At 44.8% G+C, this 15,595-nt stretch overlaps 1 protein-coding gene across 3 annotated transcripts in view; it reads left to right on the top strand.

Moving 5' to 3' along the window:
• The window catches only part of Znf462 (zinc finger protein 462), a 131,931-nt gene that overhangs the window by 89,765 nt on the left and 26,571 nt on the right, over positions 1-15,595 (top strand). For all 3 annotated transcript variants that reach the window (XM_076845723.2, XM_076845722.2, XM_076845721.2), the window contains exons 8-9: positions 9,395-9,662; positions 11,272-11,408. In XM_076845723.2, the coding sequence (XP_076701838.1) occupies positions 9,395-9,662; positions 11,272-11,408 (405 nt within the window). The remainder of the gene's footprint in view (positions 1-9,394; positions 9,663-11,271; positions 11,409-15,595) is intronic.

The following is a 15,595-nucleotide window of genomic DNA, read 5'->3' as shown; positions in this document are numbered from 1 at the left end:
TACTCCCTGATCATATTTCAAGGTTTTGTTTTTACTCATCAGAATGACAGGAAGTTTTCAGTGTGTGTTTCCTTCACGTTTGGCCTCAACCTTATTTTCAGGATTAGAGGCTTGTTTTTCCGTTTGCCTCCATGACAACCAAGCTGAGAATTCCTATATATAGTCATCCAGAGTCCATTGTCCCCAGGCCATTGTGTCATAATCTTGTGCATCCAGGCCCGAGAACTCCCATTGATAGCAGAAGACAAGAAGGTGCCAGAGTCTTTGGCCTGGAGAGAGTTTCAGGGCATAATCAAAAGAAGGAAATAAAAGAGTGTCAATGTCTCTAGAGAGTTCTGTTCCTCTCCAGACATTGTCCAGAATGGTTTGTTTCTAAATGTTAGTTTTAAATGCAGTTTCCTTTGGGAGAGGCCCATAGATAGAGGGTGTGTTTGAGGATCTTCAAAGGAAATAATGGCATCAGTAGCCAGTCGCTCTGGAGATTCGTAGTTGTCCTGGATGCTGGATTTCACTCTGCTCATGGCAGAGTGAGCAGTAAGTATCTCGAGAAGGAAAGAGAGTTGAATCAAGGTGCAGAGGTATCAGATAGATCCTAAGACATCTTTTTAAGTAAGTAGACTCAGTGAATCATCTTGACAGCTCTCTGCTACGTACTGTTTTAGTAACTCTAAATATGTGTAGTAACTACACATACATATGGTTGTGAGAGCTGTCCACACATTTAACCCAGCAGACATTTTCTTAAGTGCCTTTCCACCACTTAGAAGCACTTGAAATACATCAGTGAAAAAAGCATCAAGAATCTTGGCCCTTGCGGCGCTTACATTACAATTTATAGGCAGAAACAATACCTCATGTGCCTTTCTAGCCACAGTGGTCCGCAAATTCAATCCAGCACATATTTCCGTAAGTACCTTAATTAAGTAATTATGATGATAATTAAACTGTATTAAATTTGTAAAGAACCTGACATATTATCTTGTCTAAAGGCACTGAAAAAAAAATTATGTGGTTAAAAAAACATGAAAGATGAAATTTACCCTCTTAACTAAATTTTAAATATACCTTCAAGTCTTGTTAACTACATATAAGCATACTGTTGTGCAGCAAACCTCTAGAATTGTTTTTTCATCTTGCAGGACTATAATTCTATACCCATTGCACAACAGCGCCTCATTTTCTTTAGCTTCTAGCCAGCGGCTATCCCCATTCTACTTTCTGTTTCTGTGATTTTGACTATTCTAGGCAAGGTCCCTTCATAGAGTGGAATTGAGCAAATTTTGTCCCTTACTTCTGGCATATTGTCGTCCACTTTTATCCATTTTGTGAGCGTATGACCAGATTTTCTTCTTTTTTTTAAGGTTGAATAATACTCCATTGTATGTGTGCGTTTTCTTTTTCCATTGATCTGTGGGCAGACATTTGGGTTGTTCCCACCTCCTGGATATTGTGAATAATGTCGTAGTGAGCATGGAGTGCCATTATCTCTTCCAGATTCTAATTTCAGCACTTTTGAATAAATGCACAGAAGTAGGATTGCTGGATCATATCGTAGTTCTGTCTTCCATTATTCAAGGAACCTCTGTGCTGATTTCCATAGTGGCCACCCCATTTTCATTTCCAACAGCATTGGCGCACAAAGTTTCTGGTTTCTCCACATCCTTGCCAACACTTTCCTTCTGTTTTTTGTTTGTTTGTTTGGATACTGCCATTTTGACCAGCACATCTTTTCTTGAAAGCACATTAAGCATTTTATTTTCACTGTTGAAAGTATATTCCTTCTCCAGGAGGATGGAGGGTCCCACCCGTGCATTTGAGGCTAAGTCCTTGGGCAGGAGTCCTGCTTTCTCTCCAGCGTGAACCCTGCTCTCCTTCATTGCATCATGTGCCGTTTCTGGTTTCAATTTCGTTTGGGTGGAACGAGAATTTAGAACTTGTAGATTTTTTATGTTTTCAGTCTTCTATAGGTGCTCTCACCAAAATGTGTTTTGACAGTATTTTTTTTTTTTTAGCAACTTTATCGAGTCTTTTCAGAGAATTCAATGTAGCTGTCATAGAAATATGTTTACACCTATATTTCATCATCTCCTAAGATATTAATTATATTGAATAAACACAGTAATATAACGGGGATAAAGAAGTTTAGGGACAAATACAACTGATTGTTGATGGCATTAACTCATCTGCTAGATCAGAATGGATGGGCCTGCTGGAGAATGGTGCACCATGCCAGCCCAGACTCCATAGTGGCTCTGGGTCTTCCTCAGTCAGATGTCTTAAGGTGTGGGTCATTGGGCTGGCCAAGTGTTTTGAAGGAGATTCTTAAGAAGACTCGTAAATGTATATAAGAGGTATAATGAGATCAAGGTTGGAATCACGATGTGTATGCGTTAGAAAAACATAGAGGATAACAGAGTTCTGTTCGGGTTATTGTAAAAAAGTCTTCATAAAAGAGGTGACTTTTCAGCTGAGGAATTTGCCAGAGTAGAGAAAGAGGAAGAACAGTAAGTAGTCATGACCAAGGACCCCGTGATGAAATATGCAATATGTGTAGGGCCAGAAGGGAGCCAGACATGTGGCTGCAGACCTGGGCTGGACCAGCTGAAGAGCTAGGAATGACGGAGGCATTATTGGCAATAATGTATCTTTATATCATAATCATATAAGTGGTATGTTGTTATGTCTGTGGTTTGTATGCTGGCCAAACTAGAATAGACCTTAACAGAAGGAGAACCGAGTAGGAGGCCTTAAGAGCTGCCATGTATGACGTGAGGACCCAGAGGAACAATGGGTGGGGAAGGCCAGGAAGTCAAGAGGAAAATGAGCCATGGTGGGTCATGAGCTGGGTCATGAGCTTGGTCTCCAGCACATGGTTAGATGTACTGCCACAGGAAACAGAGAAGTCTGACAGCTCAAAGAACCTCAGTTTGAGCAGGGCCTGGTGATGCATGCCTATAATCCCAGTGGCTCAGGAGGCAGGGGCAGCAGGATTGAAAGTTCAAAGCCAGTCTCAGCAATTTAGCAAGGTGCTAAGCAACTCAGTGAGACCCTGTCTCTAAATAAAATACAGAATGGGGCTGGGGATGTGGATCAGTGGTTAAGTGCCCCGAGTTCAATCCCTAGCCTGCCCCACCCCCCCAGGAAAAAAAAGAAAACCTCAGTTTGAGTTTGAACAATCAGGTGAGCTATCCACTGACGTTGAGAATACACAAGGAGATGTTGGGAATGATGGCAGTTCTCAACGTGGTGGAGGGTTTGGGGAGTCCATCAGACCCACATCTTGAAACAGCTTTCAGCTTTGCATGGAAGAAAAGGATCATCACACTCAGTGAGTTCCCACTGCAGCAGAATTCTCTGTTCTCTACAGCTGCCTGGGCCACTGTCACATACACAGAAATATGTATGAGACTATCTTTGTCCTTTGCCTAAGTTTATCAGCAGTTGTATGATAGAGGCTGCGTGCCATTCCCAGTGTTTCACGGCTGTTAACTGAAGTAGGTCTTTAGCTGCCCTTTCATGATTGAGGTGTACCTTTCTCAATTTTTCTATAGTTTCTTCACTAGAGATATAGTGTTCTGTATTTCCTACTTATGTGAGTTCCACCCCTCCACTTTACTTTGGGCATCTGCATTATTTTTGGTTCAGTTGCCTATAGGAAACATTCTATTTCTGGTTGCTTATGCTACCAATCTTTAGTTGCTAAATAGTCTGCTTTTCTGAAGAAAACGACAACCTATGGATCATTTTGAGCTTTCTACACAATTTTAGAACATGGGGGTTGTAAGCAGTGCTGCACACCATTTACCCCACTCTCTCCATGCATATGTTTTTCTGTTTAGATTCATTCTCTTCTACCCCTAATCTTCATTTCTTTGTCCTAGGGAGATTAAGTCACTCTTGTCATTGTTATAAGAGCGTACATGGTTACGTGTTAGTTTCCCATTAGTTTCTACAAAATGTACAACTTAAGGTTCAAGTGTAGTGAATCGAGCTTTTCGGTTTCTGCGGTTTGCTGTCATTAACAGTCATTAATACCATTTATTAATGGGACTTGGGGTTCTCTGCACTTCCTTTCCCCCTCTTCACTCCCACATTCTGTCAGTCACCACATGCTGATGACTTTCCCTTCATCCCCTACAATTCATTTTTTACATGGTATATAATCAATTATTTTCATGTCTTTCAGACTCAGTGAGTTGCTGGAGGGCAGGGATCAAGCATTACTGTCTCAGAACAGGCTCTCCTATTTACTTAGATGCTCAATAAATATTTGCTGAATGAGTGGGTGTACTGTCATCATTTGCCCCTGGCCACTTTTAAAATCTGCTTGTCTAAAATTCTTTTGTCTTTTTTTTTTTTTTTCTTTTCTTTTTCCCTGATACTTGATTCATACTGTCTTCCAAATCTGTCCCCAAAATGCAGCTCAGATGTAATTGAATGTGTTCACTGGCTCGGGTACTCCTGCTCCCCCTCAGGTACCTTGCTCCCTTTCCCCTTCTTTTGTGGCCTCAAGGCAAAGCTGCAGAAATTCAAGAACTGGCATTGGGTATGGCTTCCTTTTTGTTCTCCTCTGAGGCTCCCACAATTTACTGCCCAATTGATTCTCACTCTTCCTGGTGTCTTCCTTAATCTTCCCGTAGTTATATTCGCCTGTTACTGTTCATTTGTTCTCTTTGCCTCTTTTGTTCCTTCAATCAATGAAAGTTTGCTAAACAGAAAGAAGGCCTGAATTTTCCTAACAAGCAACTGCTTGGCTCCCTGGCCCTCCACAGGGTTGAGTTCTCCCCAGGCACTGCTCATCTCTTCTTTGACCTTGACTCTCAGAGTCAGCACATGGCCTGGCACAGAGACAGTGGTAACCCATACTTGTGGATATCCGGAAATCCTCATTCTCTCAAGCTTTTTGTTCTTCTAGATTGACTTTTCTGTCTTTGTTTTTATAAAGTCAGATTTCTTATGATTGTTTCTGCAGTGGAGGAAAAGAAAAAAATCTTATTGATACTCACCTGGGTTTGGCTGATATTTTGGGGATCTGGAATTAGAGAAAAATCTCCCATTTCTTTAGGAACCTAAATAAGTGGAAGGGTTGGGAGAGCCCATCTGGAATTCAGCTCTGTCCTGGTAAAATCCCAGGTTGTGCTAGAGCCACCCAAAGCACTCACATCCCATTTGTGTCCTTGACATTCCCAGCTAAATCCCATCTGAGGAATTCCAGAGGATTATTATTCAAGGACCATCTATCAAGCATCTACCTAAAGCATGGCATTGAGACAGTTCTGGGTGTTTTGAAAGCCTTCAAGCACAGTGTGCTTCTAGAAATGTCATCTGTATTATTTTTATAAAGCATTTTGAGATTTTTGGATATTTTTTTTCCCCCACAAATATTGCTGGGTTTATTTTTTCCCTACCTATTCCACCATGTTTATTTCCGTGTTTTCTTTTGCATGGAGTTTTAATGTTGTGTTCTGTTATCATTCATATCTAGCCTAATATTATTTTCTTAACTATTTCAACCTCCCCATGACTTTGCCCTTCTTATCTCTGCTGCATCTTTGTTGCTGAGAGAGCTCACATGATCTTTTTGTACCTCTGATTTGTCCTGGGTCCCTAGAGGTCGCCTTCAGGTACGGATGCCTAGTAGTCAGAACTCAGGTTCTGTAGTTAAACGGATCTTTGTTCAGGTCCTACCTCTGAATCATGGTAGATCTTGCGTGACCAGCCATCCTCAGTTTATCTGTCTCTTGGGTAAAACTGGCATGGGGACCCGATTATATTGCATACCATCATTGTGAGAATCAATTGCTGGCTATGCAGTAAATTTCTAATGTTATAGGCACTGTGATCTAGTCCATGCTAAAATTATACTTTGATCCTGATTGTGTAAAGTATAACTCTTTTCTTATTATTGACAATTTACAAAATAGGTGTGTGTGTGTGTGTATACATATACATATATGACAAAAGTAAATGTAATTTAGAAAACTTTGTATATAAATAAAGTCACAAGTCAGGGCACTGAACTTTTCTCAGACTATAGGTCTCTGGGCTGGTGGGGTGAAGATGTGTGTGACACTAAGCTGTGATCTGTTTTTAAAGGTGAACCACCTTTATCTTAGGCTTTGCTGTCAGCTGCAGTCTAGATACCATAGGCCACTTGAGTGACCCCACTGTTAGGTGCAGAATCTCCCACTGAATTCATGACCGAGTGCTTCAGCTGCTGCGTTTCCCAGAAGTTTGTCTCTCCCAACACACTTTTCTTTCTCTAAGCTCGGAATAAAAGGAAATAATCTTAATGATGATTTTTAACTTATGTGACATGCCCTTGTTGCTAACAATCTGTTTGCCTTCCTAACCTGGGTACAAAATGACCCTTTTCCTGCCTGTGAGGCTATGCCTCATGAAAAAGATAGAATTTTATGTTGCTTAGCAAGTGGGCTTTTTTAAGATCAGTGGAATCATACACACTCACATCTTTGTCACTTTAGTGCCCAAAGTGCTAAAATCGTACATTATTCACAAACCCTAAGTGAGAGAGAGGACTGAGTATATTGGCACCAGAGAGCAGAGTGGAGTTCAGAGAAGCCCCACAGTGCCCTGTCCTGGCCATTATCACAGCTGTATCACAAATGGTAGGGTTTGCTGCTTTTTCTAAATACAACTGTCCACCTGATTTTAACCAGGAGGAAAATACAAGTTTCTGGTGTAGAGGCACACAGCTGTTCCTTTTGCATTGCCATTTAAGGGAGGTGAAACTCCTTTCTTGGAAGGCTTTGCCTGAGACCTCCTGCATTTTATTCTCAAGTTTTCTGTAACATATAAATACTGGAGTTAAAATGTAGAATTTGTTTTTTGAGACGGATAACTAATAGGCAGTAGACCCTAAAGATAAGGAAAACATACCAACTGAAAGGAGATGCATCTCCCAGAGGGGTCTGCCTAAGAGATGACTGCATGATCTGGGTCAGGGATGGGTGACAGGGAAGGGGACATCAACTCACCTGGCTGGCTGTCTAACTGGGAGCTGTTCATTTCTTCATAGCTCTGCTGGGAAGGGATGGGAGCCGCCAGGTGCCTGTTGTCTGAGGTGTGAGCCAGCGTCCACACTGACCTGGGAGGCTCCCTGAGGCGCGTGCCATGTCACAGAGGGAGCATGTTGAGAGGGAGACCTTTCCGTGGGATGTTTGATTTGGTTCCCAGGTAGATTTGTGGATGGTGGACAGACCTCAAGCAGCAGGACCTGGCTTTGGCCTTGTTGATGACAGGATTGCTATTCTGCAGTGCTGAGTGCAAAGGAGGACCCATGCTACTGAGGGAAGAGAGGCTTTCTAGGAAGGCCGGTGTGCAGTCAGTGCTCCACCTGCACCAGAGAGGTGGGGCGTGCTTTGTGCTTCACTGTGCGTGTGTTTTGAGCAGAATCTGGTCTTGAGGGTTTAAATAGAAAACATTCCGAGCAGTCCATGAAATGGTAAACAAACCTGCTATTGAAAGAAAGAATGAGGAGTTGACAGTTGCATTGTTGTGATCCTGAGTGGGTTCATCAGAGAGGGTAGAGGAATAAAGGAGGAGGAGATAAAGGAACCGGGGGAAAATGAATTCCATGTGTCATCCCTTTCTTTCTTTGTCTTCCGTTTACACCTGGTAATGAACCCATGGAGGCTTGGAGAGATTGTTCAAGTTTCCTTTTGTTTTGTTTTTTTGTGTGGCGGGTTTGTTTACAATTTCCAAAGGGGTTTTTCATGATCTTAAGGAATATGAATTGAGGTGCGGGGGGCAGGAGAACGAGAAGGGAAGGTGTTTGAGTATTTTGAAGACGGTGGCCCACCATCGGGGAGGCCGCTCTGCCTCTGTCCTTCTTCTCCATGAGGCTGAGGGGATGGATGCTTCTGGTTTCATCAAGTATGGGTTTACAGAGTCCTTCCGTGTCCCGCCTCGGGGAATCATGCTTTGGAAAATGAAGTGTCCATCAAATCAGGAGGAGACTTGTACGGTTTCCTTCCCCTTTCCCCCTTGCTTTTTTGAAAGGCTTAAGAAAAGAGCCCTTTGTTTTCTTTTCAGGGAAACTTACACTGAAATTCTTCTGTGTGGTATTCACAGGCTTCATCTGTGTCGTTCCTGGGCAGCTGCAGGTTGCGCAGGACAATGTGGAATTCTGAACCTTCACTTTCAAAGCTGAGCCATGCGAAAAGGCTCAAGACTGTTCTTTAACTTTCTCTCTCTCTCTTTAATTTTTAAAAATTTTTATTTCTCCCTCTTTCTCTCTCTCCTCTCCTCCCTCCCTTCCTCCCTCTCTCCATCTCTCTTTTGTAGCAGCTCTGAGCTTTCCCCTCCTCCATCCAGATCAGGTTTCCCCACCACGTGCCGCTGAAGCTCCTAGGGTTGAGATGTGTGCCTGTCGTTTCCGACATGTTCCTCGGAATTGCAGACTTGAAAATATCTTTCAGAGAAACTTGTTTGGAATTTCATTTTAATGGGATTTATGAATAAATCTCCATCTTAATGCTGACTAAGCTTTAAACATCTATTCCAGGAGAACACTATCGGATTTTTATATTTTAAAATTTAAATCACTTCACTGTGAAGACATAAAGCATTTTTATACTTGCATGAGTGCCATGTGCTTGAGCATTTCTGTTTAGAGACTGAATTTTTTTTTTTTTTTTTAATCTGGTGGGCATGAATAATTCTCAGCTGCGGTGGAGGAGGAGCTGTTGCTCTGTCCCCTGTCCCTGCCCCTGTGTGCATTGCATGGGTTTATTTATCTCACCCACTGGAACGGGTATTCTGTGGCAACCCGTTGCCATTCAGCAATTTCCTTTAGAAAAGAAAAAAAAAAAAAAAAAAAAAAACCCAACAGTTTACTTTCTTCCTTCACTTTGAAACCTTTAACCTCAGAATTTTATTTTTAAATACCAGGGGCCCTCAAAGTCAGATTCAAAAGAGGAGTCACTTCCTCCGTACACGCATTTCCCAGATCTGTCGTGGAGTTTAGACAACTGCGGCAAGAGATGGGATCCTAGCCACTGCGCTCAGATTAAGGCTCAGAGCTAATCAGATGATGCTGGTGGAGGGTACAGACTTTCAGTTAGAAGATGAGCTAGTTCTGGGGGTCTGTGGTGCAGCAGGTGACTGCGGTTCATAGCAAGGCATCCTGTACTGTGCTGAGGTCTTCGGGCTGATCCGCACACACCAGAAAATGGCAACCAGGGGAGGAGATGGATGTGTCAATTAACCAGATTGTGTATCTGACCATCATGTCGCATGCCCTAAGTATATACGTGTTTAACTTGTCAGTTACACCTCCGTTAACCAGGGGGAAACCCCATGTTGTGGGTGTCCAAGCTCCAGCCTTGACGGCGTGCTCCGTGCCCGTGTCATTCTCCCTGTCTCTCCACAGACTCCTCGTACTCAGAGCCCCCAGACGTTCAGCAGCAGTTGAACCACTATCAGTCAGCCGCCCTGGCAAGGAACAACAGCCGTGTTAGCCCTGTGCCTCTTTCCGGGGCCTCTGCTGGCACCGAGCAGAAAACCGAAGCTGTTCTTCACTGCGAATTCTGTGAATTCTCTTCTGGCTACATCCAGAGTATCAGGCGCCATTACCGGGACAAGCATGGTGGAAAGAAGCTTTTCAAGTGCAAAGACTGTTCCTTTTACACAGGCTTTAAGTAAGTGGCATGAAAACCACTGTGAAAAGCACAGTGGCTGCCCTGGCTCCACCCCCCAGTGCCTTCTTCCCTTACCAACCTGGAGCTCAGGGAAGGCCCCACCCATCAGATGATGTGGAGGTTGGGTTCAGTCTTTACACAAGGAAGCTAGTTTCAGAAGACGGCCTTGGGATTTACACAAGGGAGGAAAAGCTACGTCAAAATGAATCGGTTTAAAAATCAAAGCAAATGGGCCCCTGAATAGTAGGAGCTTGCAACAAAGGATTTCACTGGCCCAGTGCATAGAGAAGTAAGTGTTTTTCTTTCATGGAACAACCTCTGCACCCCCTTTTATGGGGGGGGGGGATAAATTATATATGTATTTTATATGTATACAATATTTATTTATATATAATTAACATATGTTATATATATATAAATTTTGAAACAAAATTAAAGTCAGGATAAACATTCATCTTTGCTCCCTTCATAGAACATTTCTTATTTAAGATGGTAGCATTTTGCCAAGTACAGTGATGCACACCTGTAATCCCAGCAGCTCAGGAGGCTGAGGCAGGAGGATCATGAATTCAGAGCCAGCCTCAGCAAAAGCAAGGCACTAAGCAACTCAGTGAGACCCTGTCTCTAAATAAAATATAAAAGAGGGCTGGGGATGTGGCTCAGTGGTTGGATGCCCCTGAGTTCAAGCCCTAGCACCAAAAAAATAAAGATGGTAGTATTTTAAGATACGTAGAGAATCGAGACCCCAGCACAGGGAAGAGTAGACCTGAACAATCATAGCAAGAGTGCTCCAATCTAGAAAAAGAGACTCCAAGTCACCTTGCTGCTGTGTATAAGAGAACTGGCAAACTCAAGAAAAGGATGTAACGCTTCCTATCGTGTAATCTAAACCTCTCCTGTGATTTAATCTCATCCTGTGAGATCGCATGTAGGTTGTGGCCACAGGTGCAGAGTGCAGAGCCTCACTGCCTGAGTTTGAATACCGGCTTTACCACTTAGTGGCTGTGTGACCTTAGACAAGTCGCTCAGCCTCTCTGTCTCCCATTCCCTTATGTGTAAATTAAAGATAATAATAGTACCTACTTCTGAAGGCTCTTAAAAACAGCAAAAGAACCAGTGCATCTGGAATGTTTAAAATATGCCTTGTAGTAGCATGGATAGAAAGCCGTCTGATAGTAGAGCATCAGTCCTGTATTACAGATATAAAGCTGCCCTAGGTAATCAGGACCTGAACCTCAGATCACTTCAATGCAGATAAATATGTTTCAGATAAATATGTGATTGAGACCGTAAGGGGCCCCTCACAAGGCGTGTTCAGAGTGAAGCCCTCAAGTCGATAAGGGGCCCTTGCCATTAGACCCTTGGCTTCATCCATTTGTAGGAGACATTTTAGGGCCTCGTCAGTTGTGAAGACTTGGAAAGGATGGAGGAAGAAGCAGCAGAACCGTCCCAGCCTCACACTGGGACCACCCTCTGAGTGTGCCCCGTGGGTCCCTCTTCATGACTCCCAAGTGACACCCCCGCACTGATGGCACTGGTGAGCTCGCTGGCAGCTGTGGGGTGACGTGACCTCTGGTCTCACCTGCCTTTCCCTCCGCCTCTCTCCTAGATCTGCTTTTACTATGCACGTGGAAGCTGGGCATTCGGCGGTTCCTGAGGAGGGCCCCAAAGATCTGCGCTGTCCCCTCTGCCTCTATCACACCAAATACAAACGCAACATGATCGACCACATCGTGCTCCACCGAGGTAACCTTCCTGCTTGGCCTCCTGGAGTGCTGGCAGGAGCAGGTCTCTCAGGACCACCATAGCACCCTTTTCCTGGTCACTTGCTCCTTCAGGCAAGGGACCACAGTGATGGCCTGGGTGCCAGCCAACAGGATAGAAATGCCTCCCTCTGGAAAGCGTTCCTCCCTTCCTCTACCCGGAGGGAGGCATAGGGGATGAATTCTATGGGGAACGCGTCCTTGGGGCTTCCCAGAGTGAGGGATCTTTACATCCTGAGGCCTCTGCTGCCCACAGTCTGCTTAGAATGCACCCTAGGCAAGAGGGGACGAGGGACAACCTGGTGGGTGAGGGTAGACGTACAATTGGAAGACCTACATGGTTGTGAGTACCTATTTGGGGAAAGGCCAAAGTAATGATTCCCAAAGCAGAATGAGCTGTTTCCCCTGAAGTGGACAGGAAGAGAGATTCTCAGAAACCAAAGTGGCCTGATACTTCCTAGGAAACCCATTGAACGGGCATTGGATTTAAAAAGCGATGATTGTGCCCAGGAAATAATGGGTGGTTATCCCATGCTGTTCCCTAATGGGTACGGCATGGTCAGTCCATAAAGGTCGGTTCCTGCGGATAATCCCAGACACTTCTATTCGGTCCACTTTGACTTTTCATTGAGTCAGATTTCCTCTTAGCCAGTCCAAACATTGGAAAGCCAAGGCTTCCTTGACGTTGGAGGGAAAGAGATGCTCGTGTGGAACCCGCTTTGTCCTGACGGGGCTGAGGCTGCAGGGAATGGGAGATGACTGGAGTCTCTTTGCCAGGTTGCTTCTAGTCTTCCTCTCTTCTTCAGTCCTTCCCCTCCTCCCTCCTCTTACTCCTTACCATCCTTTCTAAGCCTTTAACCTTGAAGAGGTTTTTGATACTTGCCACACATGCCCCTATACCAACGAGTGTCCTGCGGAGATGTCCCTCCCTCCGAGATGCTGGGCGTTTGGAAGACATCTATAAAGCATCCCGTGTTTTCCCCGAGCTCCTGCATTTGGCTGGTACATTTTGTGACATACCCACATCTGCTGCAGCCCGCGCGGAAGGCTCGCCATTTAGCATTCTCAGATTTCCCTCCTCCCCTCGCACTCTAATGAGACGTGAGATCGTTGCTGGCTAGGACGGCCACCTGCAAGCTGGGAGAAGCAGCGTAGCAACATTTAGGCAGAAATTCTTGGCCCGAGTGGTCCCGCCTGGTGTTCCGCCTCAGTCACCTGGCTTCCGGTCCCCTCGCCCATGTGTCGCGGTGGCTCAGTGCCCCATCACGGCTTGGGCAGGGGCCATCCGTGGTGCTGCTGTCCAGCAAGCAGAGACAGCGAGTGAGTCCTCACGTTCTGCCGTCGCCCCTCTTCTTCTCCCATATTGCTGCCCGGCAGGATCAGAGCTTTGATGCCTAATGAGCTCAGTGACTTTCCTGAGCTGAGAATTCAAGAAGGGTAGAGGCAGAGAGATTGAGCACGGAGGCCTTGAACGCTTGGCAGGGAGCTGCCGAGGTAGAGTCACTTCATCTCCCACCGTTGCGAACAGCGGTGCTGTTACTGACACTCTCACTTTACAAAATACAGGAAACTTGAGGCTGAGGAAGAGTCCGTTTTGTGTTTTGTTTTGTTTTTTAATTTCAACACCATATTTGTGGCCGACTTCACTTCACAAGGGATTTACGTTCACTTAAAGATATTCCTGCAAGTCAAAAACAAATGATTTTAGCTGGGGCAAATGCAAAATAAAGCATAACTGGTAGGAAATACAACTGAGTATGAAGAATGTAGCCGGGCGTTTGGAGGTTCCGCAGATGCCATGAGGTGCTGTTCATTTGTTAGCAGGGCACTGCAGGTTTGGCTCTGGGATTCCAGCTTAACATGAAAATGAAGAAGACAGAGTCAACGAGGCTTAGGATATTTGTTAAATTTTTTTTGAGGTGGTTTTAGAGGAGATTTGTAGGAATTTTAGACACTGAAAACCAAAATTTCTCCAGGAGGTTCCCTGAAAGGGACAGTGGATGCAACCGTGCCCACCATCCATACAGCACAGGCTGAGTGTCCCTTAACCAAAATGCTCGGGACCAGGAGTGTTTCAGATGGAGACATTTTTTCAGATTTTGAAATATTCGCATCAACTTTATTGGTGGAGCATACCTAATCCAAACATTCAACATCCTGTGTACCCAAATCCCAGACAGTTAAAGCATCATTGCTGCTGTTGGTGTTGGATTTCAGATTTGATGATCAGTCTAGAGGTGTTCTACCTATACTAAGGACCAGGAGACCTGGAGTAGCTTAGCAGATCACCAACCAGGACGCAGTAACACTGTGATCCAAACCCAGTCTTTTGATCCCATCTTCCATCTGGTTACCTGTCCCTGGTTTTTTATGCTATCTTCTGTTTGCTGATGGAGGTAATTTTCTAAGTGTCTAAGTATTGTCCTCCTGAGGGTCAGAAGGCACCAACCTGAAATGAACACAAGCATTTGAGGATTCATAATAAGATCAGCGGTGGCTCCCACTAGTGAAGCTCGCCAGGTAATAGGCACCGTATGAAGTGCCTTCCCTGTGTCATTGTGTAGAATGCTCACAAAACCCAATGTGGAGGATGTGACCATTATCCTCAGTGACAAGGGAAAGCAAGTTCAGAAAGGCTGAGCCACTCTCAGCCTTAAGAAGGATGAGGACTCTTGCATAACCCAGCTGGGATCTGAGCCCAGGTGTGTCTGACCCTTGGCTTTAACCACAGGCATCACTGTTTCCCCTTGGGAAGGTGGTGTCACTCTGTGGAATCTTCTAGTGGCATCTGGGCTTGAGGATAGAATTATCTGTGGGGCTGGAGATCAGAAATGGGGATCACTGATCCACAGACGGCAGAGGGCTCCAGAACAGCGGAGCCTGCCATCTGTGTCCTGACCTGGCTCTGGTGTCCATCCCAGCTCAAAATGGCAGCTCAGTGGGAAGCTGGTCTTGACACGTCAGGAGACGGGATTGGATGTCTGCCTTGCAATTTTGCACTGGGGCTAGTCACAGGGCAACAAGACGCGGCTCCTTCTGCACCTGTGCACTTCCCACTCTGTGGATGAATAAACATCTTTGGTCTCTGGGGTCCACAGATCTTTCTAAAGCCTTAGTGAATTAAAAAACCCAGGACAAAAGGCAAGATAAACAACTTCTGGACTGGCCTTGGGACAGAGCGACTGCTAGCAAGAATGGAGTTTCTGTCACTGTTTGTCCAGATGCATAGATTTATTTAAATAGTTAAAAAGGGGGATGAGAATGTGTTTCCCTCATGGGAGATCTGAATGAGAACTCATCAGAGACTTACGTTGATTGTGGCAAAAGAGAGAGAGAGATCATACTCTTTGTTCTCAAATTCAGCGAACGTCCATTATGTGTGACATGTCATGCTGTGCTTGGTTGTCTGGTCATGAAGGGGTATATAGGACACCGTACCTGCCCTCCTCAAGGGGATGAACATGTGCACAGCGTGTCCAAGATGGTGACAGATGTTTAGGAGTCGTGTTTCTGTTTGGATGGAGAAAGGTGGTAGATGAGGGTGGCTTTCAGCCTGAGGCATTGATATCATTCCAGTAGGCTTAGAAGACATCTCATGGGATATATTCATTTCCCAGGTAGGAGCACCCTACCTCGTGTACAACCAAAGAAGTGAAAATTTGTGCTCCATTTGTGTACAATGAAACAAAGAGCTGTCATTCTGCTGTCATGTGTAACTGATTAGAAAAAATAAACCAAAAGTGTTTTTTAAAATTGCACCCCCAAAAAAGGACTCCCAGTGGGGTGTCTGAAGACAGTGTATTCTCTCCCAGTTTGGAATCTAGGAGTGTGAACCTGGGGTGTAGCAGGGGGCATCTTCCTCTGAAGGCTCTAGAGAAGAAACCTTCAGGCCTTGTCCTAGCTTCTTAGGGTTCCCAGCGACCCTGGGCATCGCAGACTTTCACTATCTACACTGTAACCTCTGTTTCTTTCTTTTTGGGGCCTCATTCTGTGTGTCTCTCTCTGTACCTTTTCCTGAGAACACCAGTCATTGGATTTAGGGCCCACCCCAATCCAGTAGGACCTCGTCTAACTAATTACGTCTTCGAAGGCCCTGTGTCCCATTCTGAAGTTCCAGGTGAACACAAATTTCAACCCATTTCTTGGGAGAAGGAACAATTTAGTGAACCC

Source organism: Callospermophilus lateralis, chromosome 2, assembly GCF_048772815.1.
Source record: "Callospermophilus lateralis isolate mCalLat2 chromosome 2, mCalLat2.hap1, whole genome shotgun sequence".
Classification (NCBI taxonomy): domain Eukaryota; kingdom Metazoa; phylum Chordata; class Mammalia; order Rodentia; family Sciuridae; genus Callospermophilus; species Callospermophilus lateralis.
The sequence above is the reverse complement of the archived record's forward strand: the minus strand, read 5'-3'. Positions and strand labels throughout refer to the sequence as shown.